Raw genomic sequence first — 17645 nt, forward strand, 5'->3', positions numbered from 1 at the left:
GTAGATGAACACTTTTGGGGTTTTTTCTCTGTTGGGCGCCTGAACGCCTCATTAGTAATGACCTCCGGGCAGGCTTTGGACTTATTTTGGTCTGTTTCATCACAGTTTTTGTTTAGGTTATGTATATTGATAATTAGTTAATGAGTGATTGACAGCAAATGTCATTTAATCTCTTTCCCTTGTTTGTTCTTTGCATGCTGCCAAAATGTCTTAATGGCCTGCTAATTTCAGCAGGGCTGTACCTGGCCTGGGCATCGTTGTGAAGTCTTGCCACCACTAGAGGGAGCTCTATAGGACTTAGTTCCCATTGAAACACATTGAAATACTGGGGGCTGCATTCAGCATGGAGAAAGGATTTAGAGAATAGAGAGCGCAAACAAGGATATTTTTGTTTTTCAGAAAAGTGTGGCTGACTTATTAAAAATAAAAAATGCTGCAGCCCTTAGTAGTAAAATGCGCATCGTTGTATGTATTTTACAGGTGAGCTCATTACATGTCCTGTTTTGTGAGGCTGCCACGGAATGTGCTGTCGATCTGTATAAACCCCGGGGTGTGAATTATTTGTTTTGGAGGTGATGAAGGGGTGGCAGGGTGCTGCTATCTCCAGCCTGGTGGGCTCTGCCCCCTCCCCCCACCACTCTTCCTGCAGCGTTCCCTCAGTAGCACTCCCGGGTTCTTGGGAGAGTAAAAATGTTATACATTATGCGTCTCCTTTTTTTGCTTCAGCAGCAGAGCAGACAGGGGGGTCAGATGTCACCATCGGGGCTGTTGAAGGCCCGCTGAAAAGGGCCAGCAGTGCTCTGGCCCAGCAGTGTGCATGCCTCTGTTATCTCCCAGCGGCTGAGGAATTATAGGCTGAGAGGGGAAGGGGGGGAGGGGTCTGGGGGGGTCATGTGACATTGCAGCAGCTGCTAGGCCGAGAATGTCTGTTTTCAGTAGGCGAGAGAGTGAGAGGGAGAGAGAGATAGGCAGAGAGTGTGGTGTGTTGCTTTGTTAGATAAGCTCCAAACCGTCTTTGTGAGAAAAAAAAATGGTGTTTCCCTCAGCTTCCTTCAAGTGTTCAGCTCGGCGGAACATGCAGAGATGGGCGACAGAAACAGCTTCAGTCCTTTGTTGTTTAGTAAGAATTGTGGATTTTATCATTTTAAATGAAGGGGATTAAGGGTGGCGAGATGTCTAGTTAGCCGTGCGGCTCTGTCAGTGTTTGTGTGGGTGGCCGGCTGTGTGTGGTGGGTGGCAGTGTGTCTTCTGTTAGATTGTTAGTGCAGGGTTTCAGACAAAAAAAGAAAAAGTTTGTTTAATGTTTCATGAGTCAACAGCAGTTTAGTTTTTTTCTTTGCAAATCAATAAAATGACATCATGGCAAACTTCTCACGAGTTGAAATAAATTGTGTAAATGTATAGGACTTCAACTTGAAAGTGTTCTTGAGCCTGTGAATTAGATGGTAGGGGAAACTGCGGTCTTGCACTGTGATCAAGCCCGGAGAGAAAAATGTGATTGTTTTGACATAGTTAATAATCAAACAGAAAATACCTTGGGAATGTAGTGATGCTGTTTTTTCTCATTTGTCATCGTTTTGGTAGCACTATGGTGAGCGAAGTAGCATAGCCTAAATATAATTTCAAAAACGTTGTCTTGTTCATTAAAATATTGTGATTCTTCTTCCAGTTCCTGTTTTAAAGTTTTAATCTCTCTGCAGTCCATGGAAAAAATAGTCGGGTATTTAAAAAATGAAGCAAAAAGCCTGGCTTATTTTTTTTTGGAGGTTAGTCATCATCATTCTGAGGTTTTATTTCCAGTGCAGTCTGACCCTCTGATGCGTGGATCCTACTCTTTAATAGCAGTCTTCAGTTCATTATCTCAGCTGGGCCTGTGTGTCTCTTAGGCTGGGATTCCTCTTCGACTGTTAGCGTGGTGTCTTCTGTCCCTGTACCCACTGCTCAGCTCACCATGGGCAGTGTGTCTCCAGGGCGTTAAGGACACGTGTGTCTAAAGCGGGACACCATGTTTCCCGAAGCAGAGAGATTCCCTGCTTTTTTTATGTAAAAAAATGCGCCCAAACAAGGTACTCTGCCCTTCGGCGTGGCTGTTACAGGCTGGTTAAACCCAAAAAATGCAGATGAATCAGATCAATGTGTGAATCATGCCTGATGACCAATGGAAGAGGGCTGGCATGGGTTGTGTGGAGGTGTTTTGTGTGAACTGGTGTTCGCGGGGAAGAACAAAGAGCCAGGGGATTTGAGTCAGATCACAGCCCGGCGATGGTGTGTTGTGCAACCCTGGACCCCGACACTTGACCTGCTGCAGCTCCTTCCCTGCCCTCGCCGCTCCTCCAGGACAGAAGCTCACCGCACACATCCCAGCGAAAGCCCCGCGGAGCCGGGTGGCGGCTGGGGGAGGGCCAGGTGTGAGGCCAGAGTCGCTGGAACTCGCCCTCGCAGCCCGCGACCTGACAGTCACGCCGCAGCGGCCTTTTCACGAGTCTCCCTCTTCTCTGTCGCCTCTTTTCCAGGCATGAGCCATGAGCCGAAGTCGCCTTCCCTAGGAATGATCTCGACCGCCACTCGGACCACTGCCACCGTGAGCCCCCTCACCCCATCGCCCCTCAACGGCTCCATCGTGCCCAATGGCAGCCCGGCCGCCAACAGCAGTCTGTCCGTGCAGTCCGCGCACTCCGGCTTCGCCGCGGCGCTGCGCAAGCTGGCCAAGCAAGCGGAGGAGCCCCGAGGTGAGCCCCCGCTGGCACTTCCTGTCTCCGCGAAGCCACTCCCGACTCGGTTCCGCTGTGACACCTGCGGGTGCCGGGGCCTGGGGGCCGCCTCTCTGCCCCCGGGGGCAAGGGAGAGCCAAACTGTTATTGAATGACGTTTAACGGTAGAGAAACCAGTTTCCCTTCCAGTGCGTTTACAGTAGGTGCACGCAGAGGAGCAATTGTTGAAGACAGAAATTTGGTCCCCCCCCCTTCTGTCAGCTTCCATTGCTCTGTACTGGTGAGAGTCGAACTGGTGTTGTTTCATTTAACAGACTTGGTTTTCATAAACAGCTCTAGGTTCTCTTTTCAGGGAAATAGAGTTAGTGGTACAATAAAAGTGTTCAAACCACAGGCAGATTTCCTCATTAATTACAGGAAGTTCTCCTTTTTTAAGTGTGAATATTTGGCGTATACCAGAGAGCAAGCAGTCATGTTCTTTACCATTGATTTGAGCTGATTAAAGGCTGTGTGTCTCATAAATGGATAACATCAGATTTTGTCTCTCTTTTGAGACTGAAGTGGAGGAAAGAGTATGAAGGGAATATTGCTGATAGAGTGGACTTCATTCAGTCACTTATTACCATAGCAGACCTGTTGAGCTGCTATGATCTGTTGGCTCTGTTTACTATAGTGAATGTAGTGTAATGGGGATATGAAGCAGTGAGTGTAAGAAGTTGTGAGTCCTCTTTATAAGTTGTGTTAAAATGATAAGTACAATCATAACATCCTTCATACGGGTCAGTACTGGTGGGATCCAATACTCTGTCTGCAGGGTGAGCTGAAAAGAGCCGTATTTATACATAAGAAAATCTCCCTGACTAATTATGTCCTTAGTCTGGAAGCACAGCTCTGGAATTCTGCGACAGCCTTGACTGAAGTCAGACACCGGGGAGTTTTTTCTGCAACAATCCTAACAATCTATGGAAAGACTGATTACCTTTCGTTCCGAGCAGATAAGCGAAACCACTCTGTGTTAACAATAGCAAAAAAATGTACAAGGAAAGAAATTGCTTTTAAAACTTAAAAATCTGTTGATTTCAATTTATTTGTATGAGAATATTAGGTATCTTCATTTTACTTTGACCCTCCATCTATTTGAGTGAAATAAAGTACACATACTGAAAGGGGAATATAGGTGCACTATTCCACAAACACACATCTTCCTTAATGAGCTCCCTTTTTAAGTCTTCGCCTTTGTTCTTACCTTAATCCTGTTAAGTAATTAGAGCTGGCTTAAGGCTCTCTTTAAGTGCTCTTTCTTTCCTGAACCTCTCAAGAGCCCGAGGAAGGGGGTCGGGGGTTTCGGCAGGTTCTGGTCGTGTGCAGCTGCAGCCGTCGGAAGAGGAGGCTGTGTGCTGTGTCGTGTGCAGACGAGGGAAGCGCAGGAACAGTGATGCTATTCCAGACACTTCCCACATGGAGATATCCTGGGGGCATATTGAAGTACATTGTTCGCAGACGGATAAGCTGGCAGCTGTTCAGGCTCCGGGACCCAGCCGCGTGCTCGTGAGCCAGCCCCTCCGAGACTCCCTGCCTTCGGAGAGGGGAGCTGCGGGGGACAGCACCGCCTCCCCTGAGAGCGGGGTGCACCGTCAGACACCCAGAGAGCCACCCCTGAACCCCCAGTCTTAATCGTGCCGCCTGCGGACCAGAGATGCCCTTTTTTCCGCTGCAGGCTGGTTATTCTGAGCTGGCTCTGAGTCCCTCTGCAGCGAGGGTACAGCGTGTGCCATCTGTGATTTATTGCACGCACAGCTCCGCTGATAACCATAGTTCCTCTTACTGCGAAATCTTAGAACAGGCGAGTGCGTCTAAAACTGGGAGCTTTTTTTTCCCGTCAGGAAAGCACATCAGGCTTTTTAAAAATCTTACACATATCCTTAGAAAACGGGGAGCCGACGTGTACTCTGTGTCTCACCGTTTGTTTCACGCTGTCCTCAGAATGATTGCCATGTTCCTCAGGTCCTTTGGGTTTCACTGGTTTGAAATGACTTCTGAATGTAGGTTCTGAATGAATTCTTCAGTCCTGAGGAGTGTAGTTAAACAGCTCTGATGTGATGATTTCCTATCGCCACACCCGCCAGTACTATATGGGATATGGTCATTCTGCTTTGGTCTGTGGTTGTTGTACCACCAGCACATCTGTATTCCAAAAAATGTATTTCGGAAATTGAAGTGACACATTTACCATAGCCAGCAAATAGTTTTATTTTTATTTCGTTCCGCTTTAGCAAACTGAATGTGGGACGTTTCTGGTCGTTTTCTATTTTTATAGAAAAGGCCCTTGTGCTGTCAGTGGGTGGTAAGTAAAAGCAGCCTGTGGAGGAAGACATTGTGTAATTAAGTCAATTTTGCTTTTTAATTTTTTTTTTCCAAATAGCTTTTTGACCCTTATAGAAAATACCGTAGGAACTCCGGGCAGGCGGTGAGTCATCTCACTGACAGAACCGCCAGGCTAGGAGCAGAGTCTGGAGTGCCCGTCTGTGCGGGCTCTCCGCCACTGGTTACAGGGAAGGAACAGCTGGCGTGTGGCGGAGAGACCCCGTCACTGTGTCAGGGCGCGGGGCTGCAGTAGCTTCCCTGTGTGTGCTGCTGGGGTCAAAGATAACAGAGATAACAGGACAGGAGGCCCGGGCTCTCTGCGGCAGACCTCCTGCTGGCTCTTGATCCACCTTCTCTTTTCCAAAACCGTCCTCATTACGGGGTAGGGTTTGTTTTTAATTAGAGGTTATTAAAACGCACAGCGAATCCAAGAATCAAGTTTGTGCTTCATGCAGCAAAGAAAAGGACCAAAGGTCCTGACCGACTGACTGCAGGATGTGTACCTGGTGGGTGGTACTGGGTTCACAGGACCACTGAGATGTTCCGCACTGGGGTGGCTCTCCAGCATGAACTTGAAGAAACACTGCCTGATGTGGTGCAGCACTGTTTGAGCTGGGGTGTGGAATTAACCGGATGAGGGCGGTTTATTTTACAGAACCTAAATGATAAGTATATCATTCACGAGTGTATGGGTGTTAAGAATGAGATTCTCGTTGCAGTATCTATTATATTTTAACCTAAGAATAAAATGTATTTGCACAACGCGCATAAATGGACCCCAAGGGAATCAATTAAGGTATAAAAAACAGACCCAAAAAGTGAATCATACAGGCAAGCATGTATCGAAAACAGTTTAGTTGACCCTTTTAGTTTTCATACTGGATTGTAATTGATTTGAGGACAGTCAGTTCCCTTGGTCTTGGAATTAAAAAGTTAATCACATCTGCTCTGTTGTATCTGCATGACCAGCACCAGTGCTCTAGCTGGCTGAAGCCGTCTTTACTTCAGTGAATTAATGCTAAAAACTGAACTCCCCCTTTGAATGCCAAGCTGTGCGTCGGTATCTAATTAATTAGGCAGATCCATGAAGACAAAAGATTTTAAACCGCTCATCCATATCCCTCTTGATAACAGCTTGAACAAATGTTGCCTAGCAGTGCCTTGCTTTATGTAAAAAAAAATTAAGGATGCCTTCCTGTCCTGATAGAGGCCATATAAAAAAAGAATTAAAGAGGTCTGTGCCCTAGAGGAATATTGTCTTGTATGTCTAGAAGACAATTGGTAAAAAGGCCAAATGGGTCTGAACTTTCCATCTGTGATTTGGTGTCTCTGAGGAAGTGCCTGACTCTTCCCTGCAGCTAGCCCTTCTCTGACCAACAGCCAGTACAAAAACAGCTCCTTGCGCTGCACACAGCCTGTCTCCCCCCCACAGAAGATTAGAAGGGCTTTGTGTTGTGTTGCCAGTGCATGGCCAACAGCAGCATATGGAAGGAAGATTGTCAGACCCGAGCTTTGCACACCAGGTGTGAAATGGGCTGTTTAATTAAGTGCTGATGTTGTTCTAATGCAGGCCAGGGGGGTGAGAGACAATCCGGCGTCTGCTGCCAGCACAGTACAGTGTGTCAGGGGTGGCCCTAATGACATTACGGGTCAGCATGGGTGATCATGCATAGAGGAAACTGTGCGATGTGCAGTAAATGGTGGGTCCCATTGAGATGGCTGCAGTGCATTAATCATATTGGCATTATCTCACTGCAGAGACAGAGGGCAGCGTGCTGTACATTAAGGATTCTATTCTGTAGTTTTTAAGGAAGTTAAGCTTGCTACGGAATGGGGGTGAGGCTCAGAAAGAAGGTGTGATGAACTTGTTAACGCTGTAAAGTTACAGTGTTAGGATAGTTTAAGCTGTGAGCATGGGTTGAACTTTGTTAGGCAGATTATGTTAAGTGTTCAGGGTGCAGGTGTTCCCATGTTTTGTTTTGATGCAACAAAGTATTTGTTCAAAAGGTAGCCCAAAACCAAAGAAAGATTTGAAAAATCTTAAACTGTTCTTTGCAGGTCTTAGCTGCATGCAGGAGAAATAACTGAAACGCACACACGTATGGATGTAATTGCCTTACAGAAAATAAGGCAACATGCGCGTGTACACACAAACATACATTTCGACATACACACACCCTCCTCATTCAGCACAGCTTTCGAAGCCTGTTCCTGTGGCCAGCCTGCACTGAATAGATTTAAATAGTATTTGCATATCACAAAATGACACCAGTTTGCCGAAACTCAGATGGCTTGCATATTATTTAGGGTCCATCTGCCTGTGCAATTGTGCACCAGTAGCTGCCAGTGAAGCTTAAGGAGGGAAGAAAGAGAAGGGGGTGGGGGGCGAGGGAGGACTGGAAGCAGGAGGGGAGGAGAGAGGGTGGAGTGTGCGCGGAAGACAGCAGAAAAGCACAGAGGATTGTCAATATGGCCCCTCCAGGCAGCGTGCTCTCAAAGCTAGCTTCTGTCCATCCCTTCATCACACACTTGACATATTGCAGAACTTTCTGGGGCTATTCCCTGAAGCCTTTCGTTGCTGTAACTGTTGTAAATGAACTTTTAAAAAATGCATGAGTGTTTGACGAGTCCTGGGCTGAGAGGATAGAGGTAGGAGTGGGGGAGATGTGTGCAGAAGACAGACACCCCGGGGCTCAGGAGAGGGGCAGCGGGAGGGGTTTTGGAGAGGAGGGCTTGTTAACTAATCCTTAACTGCAGCGACGGGGGAAAAAAAAACAAAAGCAAGACGACTGAGGTAAAAAAAGGGACTCCTGTGTCTCACCTGGGCCTTGTCAGTGTATTCAGTGCTCATGACCCTACTGCAGCCAGAAACATGCACACTGATCTCTGCTCTCACCTCGCCTTTCTCAAGAGCACAGCCCCACTTCCACACAGAAAGCTCTCGAGTCAAACATTTACCAAACAAAGAGCAGAAGAGCAAAAAGAGAAAAGCCTCCTTTCTGTCCTCTGTGATGCCTGCTGACTGAGCAGCTGAGCTTTGCAGTCTTTTATTCCGCTGCTACAGAGGGACACACCTCTGAAGCTCCTGGGTCTTGGAACCCAGACTGCAGTTCTGTGCAGATCGGCCTTTCTCTAGGGATCCCTTTTTTTTCAGTGGTGGCAGAGAGAATTGCTCATTTTTGACCGGCGAGGTGAATTCTTTGCACACAGGTCTCACAGCAGCGCCAAGCTTGTCAGCCTCGCATACCAGTTGCCCTGGGGTCAGGTCATGGTGTGAATTCGTCTGGGGAGGGGCTTCATCCCAGACAGGAGAATCCCTCCCTGCTGAGCTGGTGTGTGTGTGTGTGGGAGGGGGGTTAGTAATTCCACAAAATAAAGGACAGAAGAATGGATTGATTTACAGGCTGTTTTGGGGGATGGAAGGGTGGGGATGAAGGTCATGTGAAGATATTTATCTGACTTATTTATGGGCATTTTAACAGCCATTTAAGGTGGGGGTGCCAGTTGCTTAACAGCCGCGCTCCCGAACTGTGCAGGACTGGGACCCCTTTATCGCAAGGGCTTTATTAATTGAAAGCCTTGATATTAGTCCCGCTAAAGTCTGAGGAGTTCGTTTGTGAGCATGTTTATCAAATCGTTTTGCTGAGATGGCTAAACGTGGGCTTTACCATCCTCTTTGATCTTTCTGAAATTCGCATTTCTTTCACTGGCTAAGAGATCTTTGAATAAGGAGAGTTAATTACACATTGTATGCATCCCCCATCTCCCTCTTTCTCTGCCTCTTTCATGCTCAGCCACACACTGAGAATGAAAGAATCTGCAGCAAGGCTCGAACCCCATTAATTGCTGCTCAGGTCCTGAGTGAGTATTGATTTGGAGAGCTATCATGGGGAGAGTAATGGCTTTCTGACGCGGAGGGGATTACACCACTAATTGCTGTTGGCCTTGCGCTTCCGCAGATTTCAGTTCTGATCACTCCCGCCACCCTGTTTCTGAGCATCTCAACGTCTCTCTCCTCTCTTCGAGGGGAGAGACCGAGCTCTAGGAATCTCAGGGGCGGATATTAGGGTCTCCGCCTCCTCTGTCGGCCCTCCCTGAAAAGCAGTTCGAAAAAGTTTTGGTCCGCCGTGTGTCTTTTTCACAAGTTGCCTTAAAGCACCAGTGCTGTTTTCAGGAAAACAACAGGCAGTGAGAAAGAAGACGACTTGTGTTTTTTAAAAGAATGTTTTTTTACAGCAGCTCAGGGAACTGATGTTTGTAGGTGTGAGTGCCATGATGAGCAATCATTAACCCGTTCCTTTTAATTAAACCTGAAGCTCCAGCACAAGAAGCCTTTTTATAGGGCCCCTGCTCTCCCTTCTCAGACTTAAAAACCAATCTCTAAATATTAAAGTGAGAAGGAATCTGATCTCTTTGCAGAAATGTAAATCCGTCTGGTCTTACCTCGAAGGTAAAAGATGTTCAGTAAGGAAGCCTGACCAACTCACGCTGGTCCTCAAGGCTCATCTGTTAGGCAGGTGTAATGTACACATTCTCCATCCTCCTGAAAAAGGCTCCATAGCTGAACTGCCTTTTCTTTTCACTTTTCAGCCTGGAATTAACCTCTACCTGTACCTTTGCTGCCCACAAGCTGTCCTAGCTCCCTCAATCTTAACCTCAAGTGTAATATGCTACATGAATCAAGAATGACGTCTTTTAAGGATTGAGCCTGGCTGCTTTTGTGGAAATGGTGTAATTTTCTTAGAGTAAACTGCTTATCATAGCTTCCATTTACTTGAGAAAAAGCATTCCATTCTTATCATTACTTGAGTGAAACTGACCTTTTTTTCTGAAAAGGCCTCAAATTGAAACATGACTAAAGAAGGAGAAGTCTTATTTTTTCAGAACCCACTTGGGGGACACCGAGGTTGTCTGCACTTTGAATTAATGTGCCAAGGCAGCAGGGCTGTTTAGCACAATTGCTTCATAGCTCAGGGTCCTGGGTTCGATTCCAGTTTAGATTGCTTGTATGTGTAGCGTTTGCATGAATGGGTTCTGAAGCTTCCTCCCACCTGCCCCACATGAAGCAGTTTTGGATTGTTTGTCTCGATTTCCTTTCAGATGGGCGATTGTTCCCGAAACTGGCTGCTTAACAGCATCACAGGAGCCACTGGGCATGTTAGGCCAACGAGCCTCTTTTCGTTTGTAATCGTCTTCTGCACAAAGGTTACTGTGATGCTGTGACCCTTCAAACCCTTCCTTTTTGTAATCCATACTGTTTTGTTCTGCAGTTTGTGTCACACTTGATTTGTCCATTGATACCTGTACATTCAAATCTAGCCTTCAGTGTCCTCCACATAAGAGGCCTGAATAACTTTCGGCGGTGTGCGTCTCTGTTCTCATTATGCTGTGTGATATTTAGAACTGAGATTCTCCAGGGCATCTGGGCTAAGCAGGGAGTGTGTTTATTGACTACTAAAAACTGACTTCACACTTTTCATTTTTGTTGGTAATTTCTTCCAGCTGTTAGGGTGGTGGAGGGAGGGTTATCAGAGGTCACAAGCAGCAGTGTATATAAAAAAATGTTTATCACCTGTTTTGGAACTAGTTGCTGAAATTGTTTTACGCAGACAGTGGGAAGGAGGAACTAACTCTCTCCTGGCTCTTTTCTGGTCTTGTGCTCCAAACGTACGAGCTATGCTACTAGAGTTCAGTAAAGGGCTCATTCAACCGGGGTTTATTATTCTAAATATAAAATATAAAAGTAGTTATTAAAAATGTCAGCGTGGGGGTTTTGCATTTATTTGCACTTTCTAGTGTCTAGTGTGTTTTGTAAAAAACATTTAAAGGCACACACTTGAAGTACTCTAGCACTGTAGCTGTTTCATTTATTTATTAAGGAAGGAATGTCCAGCTTTCCTTACACTATGGAAACAACCATAACGGCAGAAGAGGCATTTTAATAAGAGGCCATGTTGGAGCAGTAATTTCATGACCCTTCAGGATGACTGTCTGGGCCTGGTGTGCATAAGCCTACTTTACAGCACGCAGAAACGTTAATTGCATTAACTGTGGGAGCATGAACGCTCTTTAAGGGTCTGACCCAGTCTGCATCTTCTAATTGCCTCTCGGACAGATACCACAGTAATTGCTACATTCCTGGGGTGGTGCTACCGTGTGAGAAGTTGTTAAAAGGTGACCCGTGTTTCCATTTAGTCAGAGAACTGCTGTTTCTCAGCAGTGAGTGCGCCTGAAACCGAGCCATGATTCGGTCCGTGTGACCAAACGCTGACCCACCGTTAACCTTTTCCCTGCTCTGCAGGGTTCCCATTGGAGTTAATGGAGACACTCGAGTTTCTCGGGAGCAGACGGTTTTCTGAGCCTGGCTTGCGAGGTGCAGGCTTGTTCATTGGTTAACTTGGCTGGGAGGGATGGTGACACTGTCACTGGAGTGGGGAGCTGTCTGCTGGAATAGGGCTGAGGTACGCTGGTTCTTTTCAGTTTGTGATGTGGGAGTGAAGGAGACGGCCCCTGTGTTCCCACTCAGTTGAAGATCTGTGTCTCCACCCACCAACTGCACTCTGCATCCTTATAAAACAATCTTAAAGATGTCAAATTCTATATTGAGCAACTTAGACACTTCAGTCTCCATTGCTTCATATGCACTTAAGCTTTTAAATAGCATAGCTCTTACTGTTCAGCTTTTTAAACCTAATTAATTATTTGGCTCTTCTTATGGCAATTATTCATTCACATCTGTAAATGTTTAATACATACAGTTTGTTTCTTTTTCCCCGTGATGAACAAAAAAAGGTTACAAATGAGTGGAGGCTAATTAGTCCATGTAGAATGAATTTTTAAGGTATGTCTTTTATTTGTATAAAAACGAATATTCAGATCCAGGACTTTTGTTTCTTCGTTGTCTTACCTGTCTTTGTTTTGCCGTGAACTGCATGAACGTGGTTCAGTAACGGGAAGTAGCCCACACAGCTCAGGGCTGTTTCTGCAGGACATAGGTTTGCCCTTCAAAATACTAGTCTCTGGTACTAGTGGGAAAAACCCTATCCTGCACTGTCTGTAGATGTGGCTTCTTAAAAACGTGCTGATTAAACAATAAGATTGTTGTGGAAACTGATTTGCAGTGGAGAGGATTGTTACCTTTTTGAAACGGAGAAGGCATGTTTTGATGAAGCCATGCAGCTGCATCAAGCCCGCTTTCCTTTCTGGCTCTGGTTCCTTCAGGGCATACTGACTGGAGGCGCAGGGTACCTGTGACACCTGAAGCTTCCCACAGAGGCCTGCTGCCTTAACCTTTGCGTATGAAGTCTGATGGTTCCCTTCGAACGTGTGTGTGCATGCAGGCTTTCTTCTTTGGAGACTTTGAATATCGTTCCATGAACGCCTCATTGAAAAAAGAAGCACACACCATGCGCTTCCACAAAGCCAACTTTGATCACTGTGACGAGAAATGAAAATCCGAAAATAAAGAAGCTGCCTTTATCCAGGAGAAAGTGTGTGGAGGTGTGTGCGGTATTGTTTTCGAAGGGAGGATCTGTTTTTCAGGTTCACTTGAAAATTTACATAATAAATTATTTTTTATGCATTTATCGTGTATTAAGAATGATAATGATGATGCCGCAGTCTGTCTGATCTTTTTTTCTTCTGCCTCCTACAGGTTCGTCAATTAGCAGTGAGTCTTCCCCAGTCTCGTCCCCAGCGACCAATCACAGCTCTCCAGTCAGCACGCCCAAGCGGGGCCCCATGGCTCCAATTATAGTGCCACCGGGAAGCCACAGTGTGCCAAGTACCCCGCCTGTGGTCACCATCGCCCCTACAAAAACCGTCAATGGCCTGTGGAGGAGCGAGAGCCGGCAGGTGAGTCCGAAACCCCCCCGCCCGTGAATCCCTGCACCACAACAAGCTCTCCTCTACCCCTGTGTGGCTGCCGGCCGCCACTGACATCCACACAAGAAAAGAGTACATCTCTGGACAACAAAAGGCAAGTGTTGGTAACACAGTTTGCCTGGACTGCTGACAAGCACTTCCATGTCTGTTTTTTTCTTCAGTGAAGAACACTGGTCTCATACAGCGATTAGATGAATGTGCATCATAAAATCTGATGAAAGAGACAATTTAGCAGTCCACTTTCAATTTCCAAATATTTCCTACAGGACTAAGGGCCTTTTATTTTCCTTTTCCTCTGAGCTAAGAGGGAACCATGCTCCTGATAATGAGTTATTGCACCTCACTGGAAGTATTGTGTGTGAATTAGGTTTCTTTTTGTAGTGCATGGACAGGCCTCATTAATACTGTGAAAACATCCCCAGTTTGACACGCACCCCTTGAGGGCTGAAGTCAGCTGCATCACTGACACAGCTGTGGGAGAGGACGCCTTCAGCTTTCTCTTTACATTTCTCCGTTGCATGTTGCATATTCACGTATTGTAATTATGTACGTGTTCCCTAGTGCTGTTACACCAAACCTTAAACCTCACTTCTCCAGTCCTGCCAGCACGTCTCTGTGGGGTCAAGAGCCAATTTTAAAAGTGATGTATTTCTTGCTTCTTATTGTAAAGCAAAAGAGAAAGACGGGTCAATTGAATGAGAAGCCACCGGTTTAGGATTTACTCCATCGGTCACGGTATATGATAGCTTGCGAATATTCTTATTTATATGGTTCACTAATTAAAGGTTTGCAGAATTCACACTCTGTATTGACCCTAATGTGCACCTTGGTCCTTTTTGCGGCAGGAGTATAAAAAACCTCAGGTCTCCTGTGAGAAGAGCTGGGTTATGTGGCTACACTAATCCATTTTACCGTTTTTCAGCCATTAATGGGTAGAGTTGTCTGTGCCGGAGCATATTGACCTTTCCTGAGAGGACGGACCTCTAATAGGCTGCCATCAGGAGAGGACCGGGGGGCTCCTCTCCATGGTACCTCCCCTGGCATTGTCCCACTGATCTCCACTCTGACCTTTCACCTTCCACTGGCCCCATCCCATTATCTGAGCCCTCAGGAAGAGGGCAGGGGTCATCCATCTCCCTTATAGACGGAGTCAGCGAGAGGTCTGTCTGCCCGTGAAACAAAATAAACTCCCCTCCTCCCCTTAACCAAAAAAAGTCAACAGATGTTACAGCTCCCATCAAAATCCCTGATTTCCTTTGATTAATTACTGCAGGCAGTTCCTCTAAAGAGATTATCAAGTTCTGAGTCTTGTAGTCTGGCGCATGTTGATTGTTTTTTGTCCTGTGATGTGTCTCTGCTGAGCCTGGTCTTTCTTGTTTATCATGAAGTAAAACACAGAGCGAGATAGGAGGTTGGTTAATGGAGATTATCACCCTGTCAGTTACCAGTAAGACTCACCCAGCTCGTTTGCAAATGTTTGCAGAAAAGCTCAGTGCTGAGTTGCTGTAGCTTTTGCCCCGGGCACTTGCAGGAGAGCAGGAACCAGGCTGTTAGGACTCGGACTGTCACGCTCTGCAGTGTGAGACAGCACTGAGGAGCTCTTCGGTTCTCTGGAGACGGATTAGTTCCAAAGCAGTAAATAAAAAACCGTGTCGGTTTATTAGACTTGTTTATTCAGCGAGCCCCAGCAAGCTCATTTAACTTCACAGTCATAAGCACCAGCAGAAACACAAAAGGTTTCACAATGAACAGTTCTTTTCCTTTTGAACCGGCCCCTTTCTGACAGGAACAAAGGCACCTCTGTTTGGCCCTAGTTTTACTTTTAATCACTGGTGGTGGTGGTGGGGACTTGGTGCCCAAGTGTGAGGAAGAGTTCATCCCCACTGCTGTCATTTCAATTAGTCTTTAACGTGTGGCATTCTTGTCTTTCTTAATACCGGCGTATCCAGATCCTCTGAGCTCCACTTCAATCAGTATGCATGAGGCTGTGCGATTCAATAAATGTTAGAAGTGAAGAAAGCTTCTAGGCTCCTTTGATACTAATATGCACAGACGGTCATTTACTCTGTGGAGCACCTTCTTCTTTATTCAGTTAGTTTATGTTTTCATCTCTGAGGCCTCTTGGCTGAAATATTACCAGAGATGCACCTCTTAGCCCCACCAGCGTGAAAGGCACTGGAGGAAGGGATTTGTTGTATTCTGCTTTAATGACCGTGGGTGTCTGGTGTTTTCCTGAAGCAACTTGTAATTGCTTTTTAATTGAGAACTACATTTATTGCTCAATCAGAAACACATTTTAGGAGATTATGATTCCCCACAAGCCTTGTAAAGCCTGCAGTGTGGAAGAGGCTGTTTTAGGACTGTGGGATATGCTGGCCCTTGAATTTCCAGATTTTCTTGCTCCTTTCGAAAGGGAGGGGCAGAGAGCAGGGCGGGACTGAGGTTCAGGGCACAGACGCCATGCCTGTGCCGCTTGCACATAAAGGTCAAAGGTCAGGAGGGGGTGGGTGGCCACACTGGCAGCACTCCCCCCCTTGCGTTTGCCACAGTAACAGTAAAGAAGAGTCCTTTATCATCATTAGAAAGCCCAGTGCAGTCATTTGAATCTGCTTTTAATGCAAAAAGGAATATTCAAATGTAAATGATTTGAATAACACCGCCAAGGGTGAAGCAGCAGACACTGTTTTGCTTAAATACAATTTGTGTGCGGTGAGAATATTTTTTTATATATTTTCCTTGAGCTCTCACTGGGTTAAAAGCTACAGAATGGCAGTGTTCACACTTCTGACCCTTACAGTTTACAGTGCTTCGTTAGTCTGAAAAGAGTGTTACATCTTTAGATTTTTATAAGAATGTGCCTTCAGATATCATCAGTATTAGATTTGTTTTTCCTCGCAGTGTCTGAGTAACTATAGTTTTAAAATGTTCCAGATCGTTTATGTATGACAAGATCAGTGAATGCTTCCTGTATTGTCTAGTTACAGTATTACTCTGTACTTCAGGTTCTTTTCTCAGTGGAACTTTTCACTTCCGCTGACTTTAGCTTAAAAATCTAAAATGAAACAAGATTCAGTCGTGGCTTTTCATATGCTCGAAACAACAGGATCCTTCTTCCCTTTTAATGTTTACATGAAAAAATACCTTCTAGCAGTGAAATCTACATATCAAACAGTGCACAAGTAGGGTGTAGAATATTTCAAATTGTGCTAATGAAAAGAACTTCTCTTTTAAAATCAATCTTGTTGTAGTGTTTTTAAAGAAAGGCCAGAAAATGTCTAAATATCGAGAAACTAAAATCATTTTGCCAGAAGAAGAGAAACACCAGAGCATACAGTTTATATGTTTCCCCAGCAGAATAAAATGAGCATGCTTCTGACACAGGGCTTCGGTTTCACTTGATGGTGCAAGTGTGATAACAGCTTGTTTATTAAATATTTCCCATGGCTCTGATAGAGGCAGTGATAGTTTTTCACAATACACAGATCTCCTGTGGGCAGGTATCATAGGTATATCTGTACGTTCTAGTCTCTTGTTTGTACATGATGTCCAAGTTTATTGTATCAAACAAGTTTTAATCATGTATTTAGCGGTGGGCTTGTGTGCAGTGTAACTGCACAATGCGTAAACATTGAAATGAGGCTCTGACCGCTTTCACAGTAAGACCCCTTTGCAGGTTCACGATTTGGCATTGGAGAGCCGTGCTGCACAAGAACTGAGAGGCAGCCAGGCCCTGAGTGCTGGGGCTTCAAACCCCAGCCCTCGAGATTATTCCACCTATTACATCATCTGAAGGGAGGAACAGACACATTAATTAATCCTGTCACTCTGTGACATGGCAATTAAAGAATTAGCCCACCTTGGTAGTCTCATAATAATTGAATCATTACGCAATAACTGCTTAGACCCTGTAAAAAGTCAAAGAATGCCTTTTTCCATTTAACAGATGTTAATGAAAGCTAGCTTCCAATTCGCTGCCATTTCATACTACATAAATGAAAAAGTATTGTATCTTAAACTCCGAAAGCTCTTTCTGACTGTTGTCAGTCCTGTACAGATATCATTGTTTTGTGTACCGGGAGGGTATTTGAGTGACGCTGCAATCCTTCTTCAGTCCCTTTTAATACATCTTGATGGTGAGGATAGTGAAATGTCAGTAGGCACATAGTAAATAAAGAGTGCAGCTTAATAACAAGGATTGTACCGTGCAGAAAGCTTGGATTCTTTACTAGATGGATCAATCAATGCTTCAGCGCAGAAGAAGAAAAAAAAAGAGGCATTTCAAGTTCTTAAGCTTGATCTCTGATTTTGACTTCTTTTGACATTTCTGAACCACTTTTCTGCTTCAGTGAACATTTAGGGTTCTGCTGAGAGGCCCTGCCCCCCAGAAGCGCTCAGGAAGCCATTAGAAGACTTTAGCCTTTTTAAGGGGACCTGGGAGATGGTGTGTGTTGGGGTGGGGGGGCGAGCAAGAGCAGAGATGGCTCGCTGCCAAGTGAAGCGCATTAAAAAAACAAGGCGCGAGCAACATGCTGCTTCAGAAAAACATTACTGGCATTTAATATTACATGTTAGCGCAGCGGAGTCAGGACGGGTCAGTGGCTCACAGCATGGGAGAGGAGCTGGCCGAGGGGGGGGGGTAATGGCTCACAAAATGGGATTTTCTTTATCATTGAAAGCTGTGGGAAT

At 45.5% G+C, this 17645-nt stretch overlaps 1 protein-coding gene across 4 annotated transcripts in view; it reads left to right on the forward strand.

The window, feature by feature from the left end:
• gse1b (Gse1 coiled-coil protein b) overlaps positions 1 to 17645 on the forward strand; it is a 266120-nt gene that overhangs the window by 230080 nt on the left and 18395 nt on the right. For 3 of the 4 annotated variants that reach the window (XM_088938664.1, XM_088938667.1, XM_088938666.1), the window contains 2 exons: positions 2514 to 2729; positions 12730 to 12929. In XM_088938664.1, the coding sequence (XP_088794790.1) occupies positions 2514 to 2729; positions 12730 to 12929 (416 nt within the window). Of the gene's footprint in view, positions 1 to 934; positions 1121 to 2513; positions 2730 to 12729; positions 12930 to 17645 lie in introns of those variants that run through there. The other variant, XM_088938665.1, reaches the window with a different exon arrangement.

The sequence above is a fragment of the Atractosteus spatula genome, chromosome 21, assembly GCF_055471065.1.
Source record: "Atractosteus spatula isolate fAtrSpa1 chromosome 21, fAtrSpa1.hap1, whole genome shotgun sequence".
NCBI classification, from domain to species: Eukaryota; Metazoa; Chordata; class Actinopteri; order Semionotiformes; family Lepisosteidae; genus Atractosteus; species Atractosteus spatula.